This window comes from Pochonia chlamydosporia, chromosome 5, assembly GCF_001653235.2.
Source record: "Pochonia chlamydosporia 170 chromosome 5, whole genome shotgun sequence".
NCBI classification, from domain to species: domain Eukaryota; kingdom Fungi; phylum Ascomycota; class Sordariomycetes; order Hypocreales; family Clavicipitaceae; genus Pochonia; species Pochonia chlamydosporia.
In genome coordinates this window covers 1621524-1642783 of record NC_035794.1, presented here as the reverse complement: position 1 = coordinate 1642783, position 21260 = coordinate 1621524, and the positions used below count along the sequence as shown (strand labels likewise).

The following is a 21260-nucleotide window of genomic DNA, read 5'->3' as shown; positions in this document are numbered from 1 at the left end:
ATGCAGCTAACAAGAGCCTAGTCCGCATTCTCAATTCGTCTGCACCCTCAGAGGCTGGCGCTGGAATTTTTCGCCTCCACCGGCGACTACCACCATCGTGAGGTCTCCTACTGGCGGCAAATGGCCAGAAGATGGGCAAGATGGGCTTCAAGGCATGGCACCTCCACACCACTTCAACCACATCATGCATATCGTATTGGTTGAGTCCACGAATCACAGGTCGTATCTGCAGGCACAACTGCCTCTGACTTTCAATACAGTTCCTTTCCCGCAGATGCATCGTCGGGTCCGCAACCCTGACCGACATTTGAGTTTTCAATGCAACCGCTTTTGGATGTGAACACTTATCAGTCAGCCTGGGCGCAAACTTGTCAGGCAGAACTCCTGACATTTGAATGAACGAAAAAAGCGATCATGATTCATTCACGTTGTCAACGATGCTCAGTTGCGCTGCGAGGCTTCAACATTCACAATGCGTTTGCAAACTTGTTATCCCTCCAAAATGTCTGGCAAACCCATCAAACTCAAGTCCCTACATCTGTAGCGTGAAGCGCTAAACTCCTCTCCAGGAGGTCTCGAGACCATTCACCCTTTGTAATTTACCATCTCCCTTGACTGCCTAACCGCCACTCGCATCACCAGGCCGCCGGATCTTAGCTGCCTGAAGGACGGAGGACGGAGAACCCCAAAGACGGCCTATTTGCCGGTCGCAGATGAAGTCCAAGTGTCCAGTTCGTATGATGTGACTCGGAAAAGCAAACCGTGGATTGCAGCTCATCCGATGTCTGAGTCTGTGCGCATGAGATGCCTCGCTATAAGTGGATTGTGTTTCTTACACTAAGAACCGGCATCGGATGAACGTCAAACAGATCTGAAGCTTATAATGTCGTGCATTTTGAACGGCGAGAGCGGATAAAGAACAGTTTGAAACGAGGCGTTTGTCACGGCGATCTTGCAACGCCCTGCTACAACATCTAGGTAAGTCTTACCCGTCAGCCTGGCCGTAGTGTCTCCCCCTTAGCCTGGCGTCAATTCCAACCATCACACCAAGCACCGACAGCAAGTACCTTGGTATTCAGTGCGAATCCACCGCCACACCAATCCACCTTTGTCCTCCAGGGTCCACATACTATTTCGAGATGCGGGGACGCCACATGTGACGTAGTGTGGCTGGTACCAGCCACATCTAAGACATTGTTGCAGATTCCACTCAGCGATTGAGTTTTGATGCGCTGTACATTCCAAGCTTCGTCTTTGCGACTAGCCTTCTAATGGTGCCTGTGCTAGCTTGAAATCACATAACTTGGAGGTTGGACATATGCTTTCGGTTGTAGCGCACATATTTTGTTTGCACCTGATGCATTTATCTGTACAAAGCACTTGGACCGAGGACTAGTGTAACTGTCCGCGGTAAAGTGTATTCGTCCGCATCCAAGAACACAAATATTTCTCGATATATGTTAGCATACACTGCGATACGTAGTGCCTTTTACGCGTTTGATACTTCGGAGCCACTGCCGTAGTTGTGGTACAGCCACTGGCAGCTTCACGTATGTTGGATATGACTATACGGTTCAACCAAAATATGGCAATTTACCACTCTTGCGCTCAAGTCACTACTCAGATGTGACATCTAGGCTATTACAGAGTACAGAATCGCTTCATTCGTATGCAGCTGGATATGCCATCAGATCATTCTACCTATCACATTTGTAGTCATTATACCGTGTCCACAAACTTCCAAATCCACAACAGTCTCCCATAACTCATGACAGCATACTCTATCCATCATCTCCCTATTACCATCTATCTCCCGAAACCTCGACTTCTCCTCGCATCGCCTGCACTGCTCAGCGGCCGCAACATGTCGGCCTTGTTGCGCATCGGAACAGCACCAAGTGTAAAGCCACCAGGGTCACGCTCAGCGTCAGTCCCCGGCACCGGTGAGAATCCGCCCGCTCCATTTCCAATCATGACACTGCGTCTAGCTTCGCCGCGGTCCCAGCCCTGGCCCGTGACATCCGCAGCCAGCCCGTAGCTACTACTGGGACGGCCAGACGGTGCCGTTGCTGCTGCAGTAAACGAATCTACTCTGGCAAAGTTCCATTGGCCAAACTCGTCGCTTTTTGTGAAAACTTCCAGTGTCTGCATGGCAGGACTTCTTCCTGGTGCGTGCGCAAACGGGTTATTAGAACTGAAGCGGTTCGGATTTGCTGCGTTTGAAAAGTTCTGCCTCGTAGGGGATGCCACGTTGCCAAAGTTTTGGCGCGAAGGAGACAGCACATTGCCAAACCCTTGGCGAGTAGGCGATGCTAGGGGACTGGCGGAGCCTGGAGGTGATACCCGTAGCGCGGGGGCTCCCATGTGTCCCGACGAATTTGATGACGATCGAACTCGTCCGCCAGCAAACGTCGCGGTAGGAGGAGGAAGGTTCTGTAGTTGATCCGGGAATTTCTCGTCAAATACATACAGTCTACGCAGCCTGGGAAGACCTCCGGCCAGCACGGAGTTTGCAAGATACGAGTAGTATCCCTGAGTCGCAAATGGTCCTGCGGATGATTTAGCTGATATTTCAAATCGAAGTGTCCTCAGACGTTTGTGCGCCAATGGCTGGACGGCTTCGTGCGAGGGAAATGGCTCTGCGACTTTGGATTGGATGGCCAGCGTTTTGAGTGACGGTGCCATTGAGAGCACATCCTGCAACATCCACGGTGTAATACCGGTGTCTTTAAGTGTCAAGACTTTGAGAGACTGCTGCATCTCAAAAAAGCTCAGGTAGTCGACGATACCAGCTGCTGTCAGACTAGGTGTGTCCTTGAGAATTAATTCTTCCAGCGCGGGCAGAGGAGGTAAGTATTCATCGGCGACCAAAACTTCATCTGACAGGCTGTATGTTTCCGAGACCTTGAGAGCACGAAGATTAGGCAAACAAGATAGAACCGCTCTCAGCATTCTGGGTTCAACGTTCAAACTGTTCAGTTCAAGCACCTCAAGTTGTGGCCAAATTTGGCCGTCTGCCAGCGTGGCAAAACTGCGCTCCGAGCCGCCCAAATATGTCGCTTTCCGTATGTTGGGACACCTAGCTTGCACTTCGAGCCGCAACGTCGCAAATGTAGGGTCGTCGGAAAACATGCCTTCTGGAAGGTCGACATATTTGAGATTGGGCAGCACAGCAATGGTTTGGGCCAATTCCGAGTGGTAGGATTCCCGAATCTGATATGGTATCTTCAGGAACTGGACGGTTTTGCCGAGTCTTGTTGGATCCTCGCGAACAGTTCGTCTTAGCAGTCTCAGTCGTGCAAGGGCTGGGTCTTCGGGGATTCCGTTTTTATTGAACCTAGATGTCTTCTTCCGTCGCTCTGCCAAGAAAGCCTCCCTCGAGCAGTAGTGGACTGGGTCGATGCGAACGCTGTGATACCTGCAATAGACACGCATTAGCCTTTCACAGCCTCTTCAAAGCGGGTTTTCATAAAAACGTACAAGATTTTATTGACAATCGGCCGCCACGCATGGTTCACTTGGCCGCAATGCGCCAAGTCTCTCAAATCACAGAGCATGCAGCCCCGGCCGATCGGACTAGATTCGCAAGTATCATAGCTCTGATCCAGCGCATGTGGGCAGACAAATGTGAAAATCCGATGGAGAACCTTTTCTGGCAGGGCTGCCAACAGACGCGCAGAGAATTGTGTCGGCGGGCAGCGCAAAGAGTCCAATGCGACGTTCGGTCGAAGCTCAGGCGGCAGAGGTGATGTCGGCTCCTCCCGCTTCTTGTCTTTCTTCCTGAATAGCGATCTCATGCTGGGCAACTACTCGAAAATTTAGTGTAGCGAGTCGTGCGCCGAGCTCAGCCCATGTAAAGCGCTGACGCCCAAGGCCAGCCGTGTCGTGTCTAGGTTGGTAACGTTGGTGGTGATTGTGGTGCTGTCGTGGTTCGAAGCTTCACTCTTTAAAGGAATGACGTCGGGGGGTATAAAATGGGGAAAGGATCAGGGTTAAGGGCAGCTTTAGCACCAGCGCCTAAATTCCTCTCAGAGGCAGGATGGTGTTCTTGTCCAACGCAGATGCATGTCCGGAGCTGTTCTCTCGTGTCCAGTCGAAGTTCGTTTGTCTCGCGTCAAAACAAACGACTGGTTGTGAAGTGCTGACAGCTGCACTGCTTTGTGGTCTGTGGTACCGTCGTGGCGGCTGAGGGGCGCTCCTTCCTCACCAGTCAAGTCGGGCGGCAACCCAAAGTAGCCAAATCTGATGGACACCAGAGTCCAGATCAGTAAGACACGGCAACAACTGCAGACTTTGGACAGTCTGGTAGTGTTCGGCAGGTGTGGCGCGCCTTCCGTTTATGTGTCCAGTCTGGCCAAGTCAGGTCAGGTCAATTCCGTAAGTATGGAGCTCAAATATTCAAATATTGCTTCTGGTCGAGTGTTCCGTCGTTCAAGAAAGGGCAGACGTAACAAAGACAAAGAGAACACCAGAAAGGGTGGAGATCCCTCGGTCAATATCAGACTGGACAACTTGGCTGGCGCAAAGTGCGTGCATGTGCGTGCATGTCCGTAAGATTAGAGGACTGGCCATTCGTTGCTGACAACTGACAGATTTGCAAAGCGCATTAACCTCAATCTGGTTGCTGTTGGTACTCATCCCGTCCACGACAAGACGACAAGCTGCATTCACGTCGTACCTGACATCAACGCCAGCTCATGAGCGCTTAAGCGAGGGCACACTACATCAGACGTGGGCATCAGATTGATGCATCATATGATGCATCAATTCTCCAATAAATCAGAATAAGCTATTAGCAGGAACAGTAGCAGGAAATAGCCAAGTCTTTTGGGTCCAGGGGTAAAGTAACCTGGGTGTTGTGGGGGAAGTGATCCAAACCAGCTGAGCCAATGCCAATAATGGGCATAATTTGCATCCAAGTGGACAGAGATCGGCTGGACTACATGTACTGACCATCAATTGATAGGCGGTGATGAAAAAAGGTCGGACCAGTTGACCTCAGCTGGTAATCGCTAACAATGGATGCTCACTATATTCCAGGGCCATCAAATAGAACTATCAATAGAACCCCTGACGATCATCCTGAAACGCTCCTCAAGCTACAACTGCCTGTCAACCTTTCAAGGGAGAGCCCCCTTCACGCAGACATTGAGACAGAATTTGTCCACATACGACACCTAGCCGTCTTGTTGCTACCATCTGGCATTCGGTGAGCTCCTCTTTACATCTGAAATTTACTCGCTGCTTTCCATCTTAGTCACAGGCACCAGCCATTCTCATATGGCAAATCCATTTATTACCATCTTTCTATGATTTACTTGTTGTGCATGCTCCAAACCGGGAGCACGCTCTTATGCACCAGTTATACAGGTCGACAGAATAAAGATGATCAGGGTTGCCATATACAGGCAGCAAACCCTTCGCTGTGCCTCGTAGTCTGCATCCCAGTCCAGGGACACTGTCCCAAGACTGTCCACCCTGACATGCCAAAACCTTGAACCCAAAGTGAACCCGTACAAATTTTCATCAGTCAGCCTCCCTTCGTCATGACTGTCAGACAAATGACATATTAACACCACCCTCACAAGGATAGCGGCTCGTTAACTTCACCGCCAAACACCGCGCCCATCCAGTTTCTCCATTCCCCACTGTTATTATATCCTCCCTAAATTCTCCAAAAAAAAAAGAATAGATAAAATCAACTTTTGTACAAGTAAGTTGTAAAAATGCCATACCGGCCGTTACAAGTGCGTAGCATAGGCGAGGGAGTTTTGGCCATTTGTCCCCTGAAAGCGACAGTTGAGCCTAGAACATTGCCTTCCACGTTCGGTCTTTCTCCCATCGAGCCTAGAGAGCCCTGCGAGTACGGCAGCGTTCCAAACTCGTCGTTGTATTAGGCTATTTAGGCTTTGCGAGAGCGAGTGGTGACGCCGTTGGTCTTAGCTCCGGTCGTGGTAGCACCATTCGTGTGACCGTTGCCCTTGCCGTTGGCGGCAACGGCAGCCTGGACGTGCAGAGGATCGGGAAGAGGAGCCTGAGACATGCGGCGCAGAGACTTGCGAGTGGTGCTCTTGCCACCCTTCTTGTAGGTGGCAAAGTAGAAGGAGATGAAGAGGACCAGGTAGGAGCTGAGGATGGCGATACCGGAGAAAGCTGCAAACTCCTCGCCGGCGCACTTGCCAGCATTGGGCATCCAGGGGAAATACGTCGAGGTGAAGTACGTGTACGAGGCAAAGTAGACGAATCCTAGTTTTCACACATTAGCAACATGCTCGGCCTCAGCTTGATCGAGTGACATTTGCAAATACTCACCAAGATCAATAATGAACTGGATGATCTGGAGACGAGTGACCCACTCCTTCCACCAAATTCGGATGCCACGAGCACTCTGGAAGTAGTACCAGTACATGACGACGTGGACAGTCAGGTTAAGGGTGATGGGAACCCAAGAAACAGAGGTTGAACCAATCAGCTGGGTGTAGCAGAGCAGAGCAGTGGCGCCGTGGTGATAGCAGTGGAGGAAAGCTGTGAGTAAGTTATGTTAGAAACGGTTGTCCTATCATTCGTGTCAAGTGCGCAGGAAACATACTCAAGGGCTTCTTCTTCAGGAACAGGAAAACGGTGTCCAGGAGCTCGAGATACTTGGTCAAGTAGTTGAGCTGCAAGCAAAGTTAGCAAGAGAGGAAACACAATTGCACACGTGCACATAGAATTTGTTCCAACATACGTAATACAGGACAACCATGGGCTGGGTCCATCCACCATCGTGGTGGCAGATGGCGTGGAAAACACCATTCTTGTAGAGCTCGGGAACAAGCTGCTCAATAAAGAGGACCAGGAGGATACCGCTGATAGCGGTGAGGTAGAAGTTGTGGATGAGGAAGAGAGACTTGAGCTTGAATGGCTCACGATTGCGCATCAACTCACGGCCACCAAAGATGATCATGTAGTAGATGACGATGAAGATAGAGGTCGACTTTAGGGTCGACATGGGAGTCTCAAAGGGGACAAATTTGAACTCCTCGGCGGGATAGCCAACAACGACCTCCCAGGCCTTGCTGAAAATAGGCCATAGGTGGACGCCAAAAGGACGATCGATCGTCGGCAGCGGGAGCTGCTCAAGGATGCCGGACATGGTTGCGAGAAATTGGGATGGGTTCGGATCGCAGCGAGCAAGATCAGACGATTGGAGTGTCGATACAGAGGCAGAAATGTCGAGAGATTATTCAGACGCGGTGTTGACGAACAACACTGGTTGCTGAATAGAATTAAGTTTCGGGGTCGTCGGAACAACGACGCGACAAGTGGTTCCCCGTGTTAAGTTCCCACGCTGGCGGACTAGACGGACGGACCGCACAAGGTCAAGGAGTGACAAGAAGAAGCAGAATTGCCCAATGGCCCTTTGAAAAACAAAGATGCAATTGGCAAAGAGATTAATAAAATACAGAAGATGACGACGGGCGTGCCGGATAAGAAAAAAGAAGGAAGGGAGGAAAAGGGAAGGGGAGGAGGAGAGAAAAATGAGGATGACGAGGACCAGAGTGTACCACCGAAAAGCCCGCGTCGACTGGCTCGCGCTCGAAAAGGGGAAATTTCACTACGGAGAAAGGCATAGTTCAATTTGGCACTTGGCAACATCGAGTAGGAACTCGCATGTGATTCGTCGGCGTTGAATTGCCGTCCAATCACCGCCCCCTGTCATCTGGATTTTGTCAAACCTTGAAGAGATCTGTCACGTGATCCGGGATAATAAGTGTGGGACTCCTGGAGACGGCGGAAGTATCGAGTACGGAAGAGACAGGAGTCAGTCAACGGGAACCAGTTGGATGCATTACATACAAATTAGCAGGTGGTGCTGGCAATTTTAAAAGTCCCATTTAGGTATGGAGTACCTGCACAGCCAGTCCATGCAGTAGTAATTCTCTAACAGTAGGGGTCCGAGGCCGTCCTTGGGTCGATGTGGTTTATTTTGATGCTATTGTACCTCGGTGCTTTGATCGCTGGGAATTTGTGGCCGTCTGGTCCATGGGAACATCTGGCTTGGTGTCCTTGCATGGTTGCCCGCTTTGAGTGACACAATCTCAGACAGAAAGCGGGAGACCGAGTGGCTTGCTTCGTCATGTAATGTAAAACGATACGTCGGTGCTGGAAAAGAACCCAGGTGGTAAAGCCAAATATGCTGGTGGCTTCAATGGAAAGGCAATGTTGAAAAACTCAAGTTAATTGTGTAGCCATGCTACCACACGCGACTTCTGACAACCGCAAACCAGATGCGGCTGCACGAGGCACCGGTGCAAATCGATTAGCTCCAATAGACATCAATTGATGGCAAACTGCAATACTCCGTAAACTCCAGTATGCTGTGGTCACGAAACTGACATGCAAGCTGGAATGGATGTGCATTGCTCTAGGCTCGACCGTCAAGTCAAGTCAAATGAGACAGACAACCAGCCAAACCAAGGTGATTGAACGGACCACTCGAGCCATGCTCAGACTGGTTGCTCCCATGCGACGAATTGGAATCGGGCAAAATCAAAGCTATGCCAATGACGCAAGTCTACATACCGTGCCCGACTGCGTCCACACCGTATGATCCCACTCCATCTTACACCAACCCAAGCTTCGGCTACTCAATTCGCACAGTCCATCTACCACCTACCCAAAAAATGAGCCAATCAACCGCTTAGTCATTCACATCAGCCCATTCGCTCCCGAACAACCTGCAACCAGAGAGGCCGTGGCTCGAAAAACGCACAACCGCCCTTGGAGTTCCACATCACCAACGTCGACAACAACCTCTTCTTCCCACCTCAATCCTCCTTGAGCAGAAACCTTCCACACAATGCCGTCCGCCTCTATGCTCCGCGTTGCCGCCCGCGGCTCAACCTCCTTCTTCCGTGCCGCCGCCCGTCCTGCCGCCCAACCCCTGATGGTCCGCGCCTTCAGCACTTCAATGCCCCGACGAGGCGAGCACGCCGAGGAGACCTTTGAGGAGTTCACTGCCAGGTGAGCAATTGCATCCCTCGTACACATATGTAGCTTCCGGACGCTTTCAATTCGCGAGATTACCGGGCATTGCGGACGTCTGGGTCGTGGTCAATTCCGCGAAGGCGACTGTATCTGCAGCTGCGGTCGGATGAGCGCAATATTTTGCTAGCCGGCATCCGAGCTGAATTCCATCGCCGGAAGCTGCAATACTTATACTGGGGTGTGTCAATGGCTAACTCGTCATCAATTCCAGATTCGAGAAGGAGTTTGACGGCGTCCAGGATGTTTTTGAGCTCCAGGTACGTTTTGCTGAGCTCTTTACTGGGGCCTGCGTTGAAACACCAGTCATACGATTCGTACTAACTGCCATTGGCCAGCGCAACTTGAACAACGCCTTCGCCTACGATCTCGTCCCCTCCACCTCTGTCATCGCCGCTGCCCTCAAGGCCGCCCGAAGGGTCAACGACTTTGCTACCGCCGTCCGCATCTTTGAGGGTACGTTCCAGACGCCACCCATACACTTCTGCCTTGCTAACCCCAATGACAGGCGTCAAGGCCAAGGTCGAAAACAAGGGCCAGTACGACCAATATCTGAATGAGCTCAAGTCTCTCCGGGAAGAGCTTGGCGTCCCTCTGAAGGAGGACCTGTACCCCGAGGAGAAATAAATTCAAACTACTTTTTTTTTTCATAAAATCAATATCCAAGAGCAGGGAGGACTGTAGCGGGTGGGAAAGACAAGGGTGTGTTTTTCTTGTAAAGGAAAGTAATTTGTTTGCTGCCGCGGGTTGAAACAAATCATTTTGTACATGTTATTCTAGGCGGAATCGATGGGCAAAGATAGACCGGGGGGCGAGAATTGGTTGTTTTACAAAAGAACAAACCTCAATCTAGTGTGATGTACTATATGGTGATGGTGGCATTGCAGGTGTGAGTGCGGATAGCCCACAGTTCAGTCATTCGGATACCGGGACTTCAATTTCACTTGCCATTCTAAGCGCATTACAAGTCAAGCTGCAAACGACATTCGGACTCGGGAACTTAAAGCCACTGTTTTCACTGCTTAAGCATCACAAATCAGGCAACCGTCGACATATACACGCCATATTTTCACACATCTGCACTGCCGAGCACAACATGTCAATCTGTGACATTCCGCTAACAATCATGCCTAAACGCCAGACCAATCTATGCATCAACAAGCCAGTTCAACACTTAGTCCCGAAGATGATTCCACCTCCCATTAGGCGGCTGTCCCAAAAACTGCATCCCCGCAACCACACTCCCTGCGACATCACCACTCGTAGGAGCAGGACTAGTCCCTCTACTAGTTGAGCCGCCTGCACTCCCATAATTTGCCCTCCCTGTCCGGGGACTCATCATGCCCATTCTCGGACTCCGCGGCACGCTAACCTGTCGAGTTTCCCTACGACCGTTCTTCAACGTTCGCAGCTCCTCCTTTGTGCAATCTAGCTCAATCTCCCGCTCGCGGAGTTGTGTCTTCAGGTCTCGAATCTGACGGAGATGTGATTTTGTTGTATTCTCAGCCTGAATTCGGTGGATATTACCCAGTGTTTCTTCAGTCTTCTTAGAAAGATCGGAAACTTGTTCCTTGAGATCGGTGTTTTCGCCGCGCAGTGCGCTGGATGTAGTTGTTGCGTCTTGGTAGAGACTGCGAGCGTAGTCTGCGTCCTTGTGGGCGTTTTCAAGACGCTTTTCGAGTAGGAGGATCTTTTCTTGGGATTCCTGCAAGAGAGCTTGGGTTTTAGATAGGGGCGATGGTTCTTCCGGGTTGGAGGGGTCGGTTGTTAAGCGAACAACTGTTCCTTCAAGGTCAGCAATCTTCTTTTGGGCTTTTTCTGACTCTCGGTGAGCTGTCTCATTGGCTTGAAGGAGGTTTGCCTCGGCTTTGCGAGTTTCTCGCTCGAACGTGGCCCGGTCCTCTAGTGCAGCTCGTTGGGATGAGTAGACCTTTTCTGTTGTTCTCCCATATTCCTTCAGACGAGTCTCTAAACTCGCAATGAGACCCTTGTACTCTGCATCTCTGTCAGATGCTTCCAGCTGTCGCTTGAGCTCCGCATTCTAGACTTCAAGTTAGCAATTGAGTGTCTATGCTTATACTGCAGAATGTCATACCTGCTCTGCCAGGGCTTGCAAGACGGCCACCGGCACACTGATATGAACACGAGACGACTTAATAGCCGTCTCTTCAAGATTCACAGAGTCGAGCAGCGCCTTCACATCATCCGGTACAGGTGCCTCGTTGGTCTGCACCGTCGATCGCTGATGTGTTAACATGCGCATTCGCTTTACATCTTCGTCATCAGAATCATCCTATTGCACTGTTAGAAAACGCAGCGCTGTTATTCGTGCGGTGACCAGCTTACAAGTTTCCGCTTTCGAGCATTTTCTGGCTCTGGGGTGCCTTGTATGGGCATTTGTGACCGCGACTGGGAACTTAGGTAAATGTCCATCACTTCTTCGGGTACTGGTATAGGCTCCCAAATGACACCCTCTACCTGACCATTCAAGTAGTCGAGGAACAGGCTAGCAAGCTCATGAGGCTCTGGATATCCACGATCAGGGTCGCTCACAAGCTGTCGCGATCGTACGATCCCAGATAGGAGCGCATTCTTTCTCTCTAGTGGCGACAATTCATCAGAAATGTAAAGGTCGATATGCTCAATAGAGTGCGTAGTGACCAAAATCAACACCAATGGCGATCTAGCCTCTGGGATCTCTGGCTCCAACTTCTTCCCAATCTCCGAGCCGCCGAAAGAATGATCGTATCCAATCACGAGATCAAAATCGTCTTCTTCGACATTCTGTCCAGGAAGGATGAGAGTGACTCTAGCTATAGACGAGGCATACTCGCTCTTGGACTTGCCCATCTCGTCACACACGCACTCAATCTGCAAAGCCTCCGTTAGACGATAGAGCAGGTTTAATAAATCGGTAGACCTTGCGACAATCAGGACGCGGGTCTCTTTGATTAGGCCCTGCAATATCTCATATATAAAATTGAACTTGGGATTTGCATCGCAGCAATATTTGATGAGCTGATCTGAAGGAAGATTTTCGAGTACGCTGCCTACCGCATCAGGTGGGTAATCGCAAATGTTGTGTAGTCGACTGAAAAGTTGATCTATCTTCTGGACAAGAGTCTTATCTGGCTCAACATATTCTTCGCTATTGAATATGGCGCCAAATTGAGTCACTTCCCGCTTTGATTCAAGCAGGGTATCATCGTATAACGGTCTCAGACTAGCCTGGAACGGTAAGGTGATAATGTGCTTTAGTGTAATAGGTTCCTGAGATCCATCACTCGAGTCGTCTGAATCTTCCTCTTGCTGAGGCTGTCCTCCAGGTACAGACACACCAGAGCTGTCCACTGGGGCAGAGGAAAGCCTATCATGGGGAAGTAGTGAAGGCATTAAAGGTAGGGCGTGAGCAGTAAGATCTGGCTGTTTGGAGATGTCTGCCAAAGACACCGTACCCAGGTCAGGGTTGTGTCCCGTGTCGGGCATCATGGTACCGGAGGCTGGTAAGTCTGGATCTGGATTTGCGAAAACCGCGTTAACGATGTTCTTCATAGCAGCCACAGCAGAGTCCCGGGAGAAAGAGACATGATTAGATTTTGTTTGCTCACTTTGAAGGCCAGCGGGTTCATGTTCAGTGGCTGGGGGCTCATGTTGCTCCTGATGTCCTCGAAATCCTGGACTGGCAGCAGAAGTTTCAGATTCTCGAGGCAGTTCGCCTGACTCAGGAGGATTTGAAGAAGTTCCTTCAGCCATGACATTGTCCAGATTGAAAATTTGGCTCAGTTCATCAACAGCTGATGGCTGCGGCGTTTGGTTCACAGGATCACTTGCATCCTGACCTTCCATTGTGAAAAGGGGCTCCGAATGCTGTGACACAGTGTGTGATGCGTTAGGGTGTAATGTGAGTGGTGCGTTGGTCGTTTCGTGACTATCTGAAAAGGCTTCTACATGTGATATAAAGGGATTGATCTGGAAGATCTGAGCGTCTTGAGATTCGGGGGCAAAATTGGTGGCTAGACCCCAGGTGCTAGCCGAGTCCTGCTTTGGTTCTGATGGAGTCTCTGCAACTGCACTTTTAATAGGCGATAGTTGACTGCCGCCAGAGACGGAACTCTCTGGCAAGTGGAACAAAGCAGCGGGGCCCACTTGTGAAAAGAACACTGGACTAGTCGCAGGGACGGCCTCGAAGTCTTGATCGCTGTTCGATTGGGCGGAATGTGGTTTTGTCGCCGGAGTTGTGAGATTGAAGTCTTGACTAGCAGTACTTGGTGATGCCACCTGACCGAGCTGGTGAGAGGGGATATCAGCAACGTCAGAACGCTCCGACAAATGGCAGTCTCCGCCTATAGAGTTGCGAGAATCCCGTTCTCCACTGAAATCGTCTGGATGTTGATCAACAGAAACTGGAAACTGAGACTCAAAAGGCGGCTGGCTTTGAGCCTCGGACCATTCAGCCTGTGAAGACAGTGCAAAGTCGGTAGGTTGCTGATCCTGGCTCCAAATCTGCCCAGAGGGTTCCTGCGAATCAGGGATAGTCTGCCTGGTCAGTTGAGAAGTAAGCAAATTGCGTTCGTCTTGTTCCTCTAGTTCGGCGATAGACTGGGACGACTGGCCGCTACTTTGAGTATTTTCCTGTGTAGCGTAGTCTGACGGATCGAAGTCAGACTTCTTCTGCAATTCGACAATCAGCTGCTGGGGTTGCTGGGCGTCAAGCTCCCTTTGTGAGAAATAGTCGAAGCCGTCAGGATCGTCTGCGCTGACTGGAGATGATATTGATACAATAGATGGTACAGGTTCTTCTGATGGAGTGGCACTGAATGCGATTCTGGAGGCCTTGCTAGGACGACCGGTGCCGTCTTCGGTGGAGGACCGCCTGCGTCGACGAGATGTACTAGACGGACCAGCTGTCTGCGATCTCTGGAGCTGTCGCCAATTTGCTGGTCGAGGCGGCTGGCTATCCTGGGTGTTGTCTTCAGTCGCGTGTGATGACTTTCGCTTTTCCCATTCGTCTCTGGCAATATCTGTAACTTCACGACTCTAGACATTACTGGTCAGCATCATGCAATGTAGTTGACTTTCGTGGGGGCAGGAATCAGGTCAACCTACCCAGGTCGGTAAATATGTTTTGCCAGTCTCCTTGTTGTCGTCCCAGTCGACCAAATACTCTACACGGCCTTTCACTAGGCGCTCGTCGAGGATCGCCCTGATTGTATACCAGCCTTCTTCGTCCGAAGCGTTGACGGAGCCTTGCGACTTGGACTTTGATTTGCGAGGTCGATTGCTTCGTGGTTTGGGCATTGACCTGGTTGTGTGTAGTTGGGCGTCGGACGATTAATCGGTCGACCGATGGGTATAGATGCAACTTCCACAGCAATCAAAGTCGCACTGATGCCATCCGACCGACGTTTTGGTCTGGCGCAAAGCGTGAATGTTGGGTTGATGTAAGACGATCCGCATACGGCAGAGGCGAGGCTGTATGTAGTAGGCACTCATGTATGTAGCTGGGACCACAAATGGACCAGACCTTGCTTGCTATGACCATGGATGTGTGTGTGGGTGCTCAAGTGGATGGATGGCTTGATGGCTAGTCACAGACGAACCCAACCCAACCCAACCCCACGTTCAACGATGGAAAGGGCGGCGAGGATTGCAATCACGTGGTATATGCCAACTTACAAGCAGCTTCAGGTCGACTTCCTCTCGAAGTTTGAGTGAGCCGCGTTCCTGAGGGGGTTCAAATAAGAATTTTGGAATGATATATTGATGACGAGACGCGAAGTGGGAGTTGTGATTATTGTACGGAGTAAAAATGACAGAGATGAAGGAAGCTGGAAGGAGCATTCAAGGCAATTGACCCCACTGCCACCTTCCATTGTTACCTCAATTTCCCCAGACAGCGGAGTTCAGACATTCGCGACGCAACATTGAATCAAACAAAGACGCTGGTGCAGGTAGAGGTGAAAATCTCTGAGGTGTCTGTATACTTAAGTACTTATCATTGTTGCGAGTCTACGTCCAAAGGACACAATGGATTGCTGACACTTTCGTTGTAGACATTTGGTGACATTACCCAAGTCTAGGGTAAGATGTGATGGGACTTGGTCAACAGCATTAGATCAAATGTTGTTGAATCACGGCCAAGAGAAGGATCCATGCTGGATGGACAATTTATCGACGAACAATATTTCCAAGATACCCATCCGCGAAGCTAGTTTTCATGGACGAGTATCTGGTGTTAAAAACGCGTATATTTTATGATCAACGCGTGTGTGATACTTTGCTCGGAAGAGAGACCCTTTGACGCAACCGCTGTATATTTTCGTTCCCCATGAAAATAAAAAGAGAAAATCTTCAAAAAAAAAAAAAAAATTGCGCCGTAATCCTCAGCTATTCGGCAACTCATTCTCCCTGGCAGCCCCCTACATCCCGTTCCGGATTGGCATCTGTGAATGAAGATAAAATCCTAGGAAATTCTCTAGGTGAGCAGACTTCTCTCTGTGGAGTACTCTGTGATAGTCACCATACTCTGACTAGGTGCCCCCCACGAAAGCAACTCTAGCCAGAGGGCTTGAATCCTGGCCAGTTCGAACTCAGGTATATAGATTGACAATATCCAGAGACTTTGAGCTGACGGTTGAGATTCCGGGCTTGACGAAGGGGCCCCTGGAGGTCCGCCTGGGCTCAACCGCCAGACCAAAGCGCGGCCGAGGACCACAATTGCTTTTCACGTGTTTTAAACGCGTTTATATGGCTGCTCTGGTGGGTTGCCCAGATTGATTGACTGCGTTGCTTTCGAGGGTAACACGTGTCTGGTTTGGTCTATCTGCCTTTCGTTTGTAAAAAGAGTAGCTGTAGCAAACGTGTGCTCCAAACAATACCCTTCTTTTCCTCATGCCTTTGCGGAGTGTCTTGAAGCAGCGACGGAGATGGTACTGCAGCTACTGCAGCCATGCTTCAGAAATACTCAATACACTGCAGACTGGCCATTTCCAACAGGGACTAAATAAACAAAATTACAGACAAGATTAAAAAATGCCCATCTTATTTATGTAAATTGAATCGCCTTCACATAGACTCAAATCGTCCTGACCATCTACTCTCAAACCAAATCTATGGAGCAAATGCGACGTGACCCTAAACCCAACACGGACATTCCACCCACCATCACCCAAACGAACAAGCAACTCTCCTTCAACAACCTGAACAGCCAAATTTCACTCGAATCAACACAACCATACACCCAGCAGTTCTATTAAATCAATTTATATACCCTCGCCGCATCATACAACACCAATCACGCAGCACCAGCCTACGCGACCCGCGTCGCTCACATCATGTCCGCCACATTCTCAATACAACCGATGGGTCGGTTCGCCGGGCAAAGCCAGCCCGTAAAGAGACCAAAGGTACATATAGATTCATTAAAAACACTCCATCACTGCCCATTGTCTAATTCAACCCTCTCTAACACCTGCCAGGAAATCGCCTGCTTCTCATACGATGAAAACCATGAGTTTCGCCTCGACGACTCATCAATGAAGTACTACTACACGCCGCAACTAGGCGTAGATCTATCCAAGGGCTTCAACACCTTCCAAAAACTAGATGACTCAAAAGACGAGCATCTAGACAGCTTGTTGAAGACCATTATGGCGCATGAGAAGGAGGCGGGCAAGAAGATTGATGCCCATGTAGTGACGTGGCGAGGCATGATGACCAAGGTTTGTGTGCGCAGCAGTATGATATCTGTGTCGTGCTGACGACGTAGATGGTAGATTATGGCAGCACTTTTCGAGCAGCAAGACGGGTGTGTAGCCTATCCTTACTCTATTAACGTCGTCTAACTTGCTTAGCTTTGAGATGAATGCCACGCTATACCAAGATTGCATGTAAGTAGGCCCCCTATGTCAATGCCAGCGCCCTACTCACAAGTCAGATTCATCGAAGAAAACAACGAATATAAAGTCCAATCTCGAGCTAGAGAGAACCACCGCGGCCCTCGGCGCGGTCCACCCTTAGACGTCATGCAATTCTGGGGTTCGTCCATGCAATTCCTCACACCAAAACCCACACTCACAACTTCCAGGCTACAAATTCGAAACCCTCTCCACCCTTCCCAACCCATGGGCCGAAACATCAAGAGAATACATTGAGAACCGCGAAAACCAAATCGTCAACAACAAAGAGCAATACTGCTCCGTCGTGCGCACCGGCATCGGCAAGTCCACCCTCTGCCTAGGCGGGGAAGTAGACGCAAGTACGTTTCACTATCCCAAACATAGATAGCATACTCACAAGCTCAAGTATGGGATTCAAAACCACACCCCGGCCAGCCTATCAACTGGGTTGAGCTCAAGACTAGTGCGGAGATCCGATCTCCCGGGGACATGGACAATTTCCACCGCAAGCTCATGAAGTACTGGATTCAGTCGTTTCTGCTGGGCGTGCCCAAGATTATAGTTGGGTTCCGCACGAGGGATGGCGTGCTGGTGGAAGTCAAGGAGATTGAGACGCATAATATTCCGCAGACGGTGAATTCGAGGCAGGGAGCGAGGTGGAATGCGGATATGTGTGTGAATTTTGCGGCGGAGTTTCTTGAATGTGTGTTGCCTTCATTCCTGTCTCTGCACTGTTGCTTCAATCACCCCACTGTGCGCTGTTATACTGTCCTATAACCTCATCTAACGAGACCGCTTAACATACCAATCCTGCTCATATAGCTAACACATCCAGTCCTCCAAGCCACAATCACCGAAGAAGGCATCTTCCGCATCCGTCGACACCCGTCATCACCCACCATCGAAGTATTCAAAGTCGAAGAAACAGGCCACGGCAGCATCATATCAGAGGAATTCAAAAACTGGCGCATCAAGTTATCTCTAGGACCGAGTCCAGAGTCATGACGTGCAATTGCTACAGGTGGCAAGATTCATGTACTATAGGAGCAAAATCGCAGCAGGGCATCTTGTACCTGTAAGGAATGGGTGAATCGTTGAATATCGCATTTATCGCATAACGACGGGTTTGTTGGCGCGACGTCTTGTGCCACTGGGCAGACAACATGGATATGGCGATGAATTATTAAAACAGCGCATTTATCGAATGGCACGAATGTGATGACACCTTCACCTGTGGGCTAACAGATTGACCGTAGGAGTTAAAGACTCTTATTGCACGCACATAATCAACGTACAGAGTGCACATCTATTCACAACTACCTACATCTACCTACTGAAATTACCACAAATTCAAAATACGCACCCAATGCCCCCAAACGCCATGATCCGGTGGAATTCGTAAACAGTAAAACAAGCATGTGTCCAACCCCCCAAAACAGAGCCTCATATGCCCAAACCACCCTACATGGAAACATCGTCCATCAATGACCCTTTCGTATCCATGTCTACAAAACATGCTATAGTAACCATTTATGTGACTTTTTCCAGAGCCCGGCTATGCAAGATAAATGCAGTCGCACTCACTCATATCGTACACTAAAGGGTATTCATGTCAAAAAAGTAAAAACAAGGCTGGCAGAATCGAGAAACAGCAAAACAGTGAAGAAGGTTTCTTCGTGACCAGAAACCCTGGCATTTCATCCTCCATTATCGTAAAATTAGTAATTTATATGCTGGGGCGGGTATAATGTGCAAATTATACGGCAGGCCAGCGGATCCGGAGGTTGTCAGCCCACCGCTGATATAGGACCTCGGACAGCTGCTTGCAATGCTCCATGCCGCCTCGTGCTTCCCGACCGGGATACTTTTCTTCAAGCAGGGCCGATTTTTCTCTCTCAAGTTCCTTGTCAGCGAGGCTGGTTCGAGGAGACTCGGCTTGTCGTCGACGGTGGCTCTTGAGATGGGGGTTGCTGGAACTGAGAATCAGTTTAGCGGGACTAACCGCGGAAGCGACAGAGCTCTTGATAATGACGGTTCCTTGGGGAGTGCCATCAGATGGGGTTTTTTGTGCAGGTTGTTTGAGCAGCGAAGCATTGAGCTTGTTGTCTTGTGACATTGCGCCAACCAAATTGCTCATGAGGTGATATGCTCCCTCAGGATCAACAGCATCCAATGCTGCAAATGCGTCTGACAGTTTGGCCAATGCCTCGCGTTTCTGCATGGCTGAAGTCTGAGCATGCAATTCGGCCAATGTAGGCTCTACGGCCTTGGTGTAAAGACGTCTGCCCAGGATAGCTTCCTTGCCGTAAGGCTCGACAGGTGATGCAATAGGGAGGGGAAGATTCTCGTCGCAAAATACGTCATCAGGCGACGATGGTCTGCCGATTTGGCCGTTGGTTGAGCTGTCTGAAGGAACACGTCGGAACAAACGCATAGTTGACCCTGAGTTTCCAAAAGACATATCTGGCTGTAATGGCTTCTTCGCTGCAACGGGAGGACGAGGTGATCCGCTAGACCGAATTGAATTGGATTGAGCCAGGGATGGAGTGCGGCGAACTGTGGATTTTCGAACTGTTCCAGTCGCTGGTGACGAGGGTCCAAGGGGTCCCTCAGCAATATCGAGTTTTCGCAAACCTTCGTCAGTGGCCAACATGGATGACGGCTTGCGATGTCTGATGGTTGGCCTCTTGGGTGGCAAAACGGCGACTGACTTGACAGTATCAAATACCCATTCTTGGTCTTCATCCTTTGGTGATATTGTTTGTAGGGTTTCTTGGTAGTAGATGGGGTGCTTCTGCCGATTCTGGTTGGCATCCCACATTTGGCGGCGGGCGATGAGCTCTTGGAGCGCCTCAATTTTGCCGGCTCCACGAATAAAACGATGCTTCAACAGGTCCCTTGCTGAAGGTCTGCGGTCATAGTCTTTTGTGAGACACTGGGCTACAAAGTCTTTGAAGTCTCTGCTGAAGTCGCCTTCGAGTCTTGGTGGTGCATTTTTGGGAATATGGAAAAGAACCTTCATGGGATGGATGTGGCACAGCGGTGGTTCTCCGTTTGCCATTTCCATTGCTGTTATACCCAGAGACCAGATATCTGCCTTGAAGCTGTATCCGTCTTGTTGGATTACCTCTGGGGCCATCCAAAAAGGCGTACCGACAAATGTGTTTCTCTGTGACTTGATGTTTGTCAATTGGGCGGCAACACCAAAATCTGCCAACTTTACTTTGCCTGTCTCTGAGAGCAGAACATTGGCAGCCTTGATGTCTCGGTGGATCTTGCCCTCAGTGTGAAGATACTGAATGCCCAGCAACAGCTCGCGGCAAATAATGGCTATGTGTGTCTCGCTGAAATTGGCAGGTTTTAACTATTCGTCCTTGGGTCAGTTTACGCAAACGCATCAGAGATATCTGGGGGTACTCGGGTTAACGCACGAGGTCGAGGCAAGAACCGCCTCCAAGGTATTCCATGACAATCCAAAGCTTGTGTCCGCGAAGGAAAGAGCCTTTATATTGGGTTACAAACGGACTGGCACACGTGCTAAGAACGGCTATTTCCGCCTGGATATCTTGGATGTCATCGTCGTTGGATTCGAGATCGATCTATAGAGTAAACGTGCGCTGTTAGTAGAGGCAAACTTGCATAAACTATTTATTCGTCGGGTGCTTGCTGGGTTGGGGCAGGTCGGGTCACGTACGTGCTTAATAGCCACGGTCTCACCAGTGGCCTTTTCGATGCCTTTGTAAACCACGCCGAAGCTACCACCTAGTTGTATCGAAATTAGCTTCAATTTGATGTGTACATTGAAACTGCTACGGCTAGCAGCGGACGGGAAAAGTTTCGACTTACGACCAAGCTCCTCCAAAACTTGGTAGTGCTCTGCTACACCGTCGTGCGCCATGTTGTCTTGACGTCATGCAAAGTACCGTTTTCTCGAATGGGGTCAGACGTATCGGAGAGAAATGGCCAAAGCTGTGACTTTTGAGGGACCGTGGCGATCCAAACGGTGAGCGCCTCTATGCAGAAATCCGACACGCACACGAACGCTCCAGTGCAAGCTACGATGGCAGCTGCAGGATTATAAAAAATATCAACGTAGAGATGAAGAGAAAGAAAGCAAAGGGATGCGAACCGGGTCGCGCGGCCAAATAATAGGTAATAGATCCCTAATAGCTATCTGGACCAGGGCGATGCCCAGTTCGCTTTAATGACGGCCGTCGTTGTCTGGGACAGCAGCAGGGCTTGGGGATCCACGAGTTCAATGTTGGTTGGAGCTTGGACTCAGACTGGCGCCTTTTGTTTACAAATCTCCTAATTGGGACAGCTGTGACTGGGGTT

General features: G+C 50.0%; 6 protein-coding genes across 6 annotated transcripts; 2 read left to right on the top strand and 4 right to left on the bottom strand.

Annotated features, from left to right (window-relative positions):
• Positions 1-1806: 1806 nt before the first annotated feature.
• VFPPC_05794 (F-box domain-containing protein) lies at positions 1807-3797 on the bottom strand (the record flags this gene model as incomplete). Its single annotated transcript, XM_018284931.1, has 2 exons — positions 1807-3418; positions 3481-3797. The coding sequence occupies 2 exons, from the start codon at positions 3795-3797 to the stop codon at positions 1807-1809; spliced, it is 1929 nt and encodes a 642-aa protein (XP_018141851.1).
• Positions 3798-5902: 2105 nt separating this feature from the next.
• Positions 5903-7135, bottom strand: VFPPC_05793 (elongation of fatty acids protein 1; the record flags this gene model as incomplete). Its single annotated transcript, XM_018284930.1, has 4 exons — positions 5903-6246; positions 6313-6525; positions 6590-6659; positions 6728-7135. The coding sequence occupies 4 exons, from the start codon at positions 7133-7135 to the stop codon at positions 5903-5905; spliced, it is 1035 nt and encodes a 344-aa protein (XP_018141850.1).
• Positions 7136-8842: 1707 nt separating this feature from the next.
• Positions 8843-9654, top strand: VFPPC_13907 (cytochrome-c oxidase chain VI; the record flags this gene model as incomplete). The annotated part of the gene is made up of 4 exons (XM_018291679.1): positions 8843-9006; positions 9242-9287; positions 9366-9483; positions 9536-9654. The coding sequence occupies 4 exons, from the start codon at positions 8843-8845 to the stop codon at positions 9652-9654; spliced, it is 447 nt and encodes a 148-aa protein (XP_018141849.1).
• Positions 9655-10201: 547 nt separating this feature from the next.
• VFPPC_05792 (HDA1 complex subunit) lies at positions 10202-14325 on the bottom strand (the record flags this gene model as incomplete). The annotated part of the gene is made up of 4 exons (XM_018284929.1): positions 10202-11068; positions 11123-11320; positions 11374-14064; positions 14134-14325. The coding sequence occupies 4 exons, from the start codon at positions 14323-14325 to the stop codon at positions 10202-10204; spliced, it is 3948 nt and encodes a 1315-aa protein (XP_018141848.1).
• A 2036-nt stretch (positions 14326-16361) lies between these two features.
• Positions 16362-17930, top strand: VFPPC_13906 (RAI1 protein; the record flags this gene model as incomplete). Its single annotated transcript, XM_018291678.1, has 8 exons — positions 16362-16433; positions 16506-16748; positions 16803-16834; positions 16881-16916; positions 16964-17064; positions 17114-17284; positions 17332-17628; positions 17761-17930. 8 exons carry the CDS (start codon positions 16362-16364, stop codon positions 17928-17930), a joined length of 1122 nt encoding a protein of 373 aa, XP_018141847.1.
• Positions 17931-18681: 751 nt separating this feature from the next.
• Positions 18682-20823, bottom strand: VFPPC_05790 (serine/threonine-protein kinase 24; the record flags this gene model as incomplete). Its single annotated transcript, XM_018284928.1, has 4 exons — positions 18682-20289; positions 20357-20524; positions 20620-20687; positions 20772-20823. The coding sequence occupies 4 exons, from the start codon at positions 20821-20823 to the stop codon at positions 18682-18684; spliced, it is 1896 nt and encodes a 631-aa protein (XP_018141846.1).
• Positions 20824-21260: the final 437 nt, after the last annotated feature.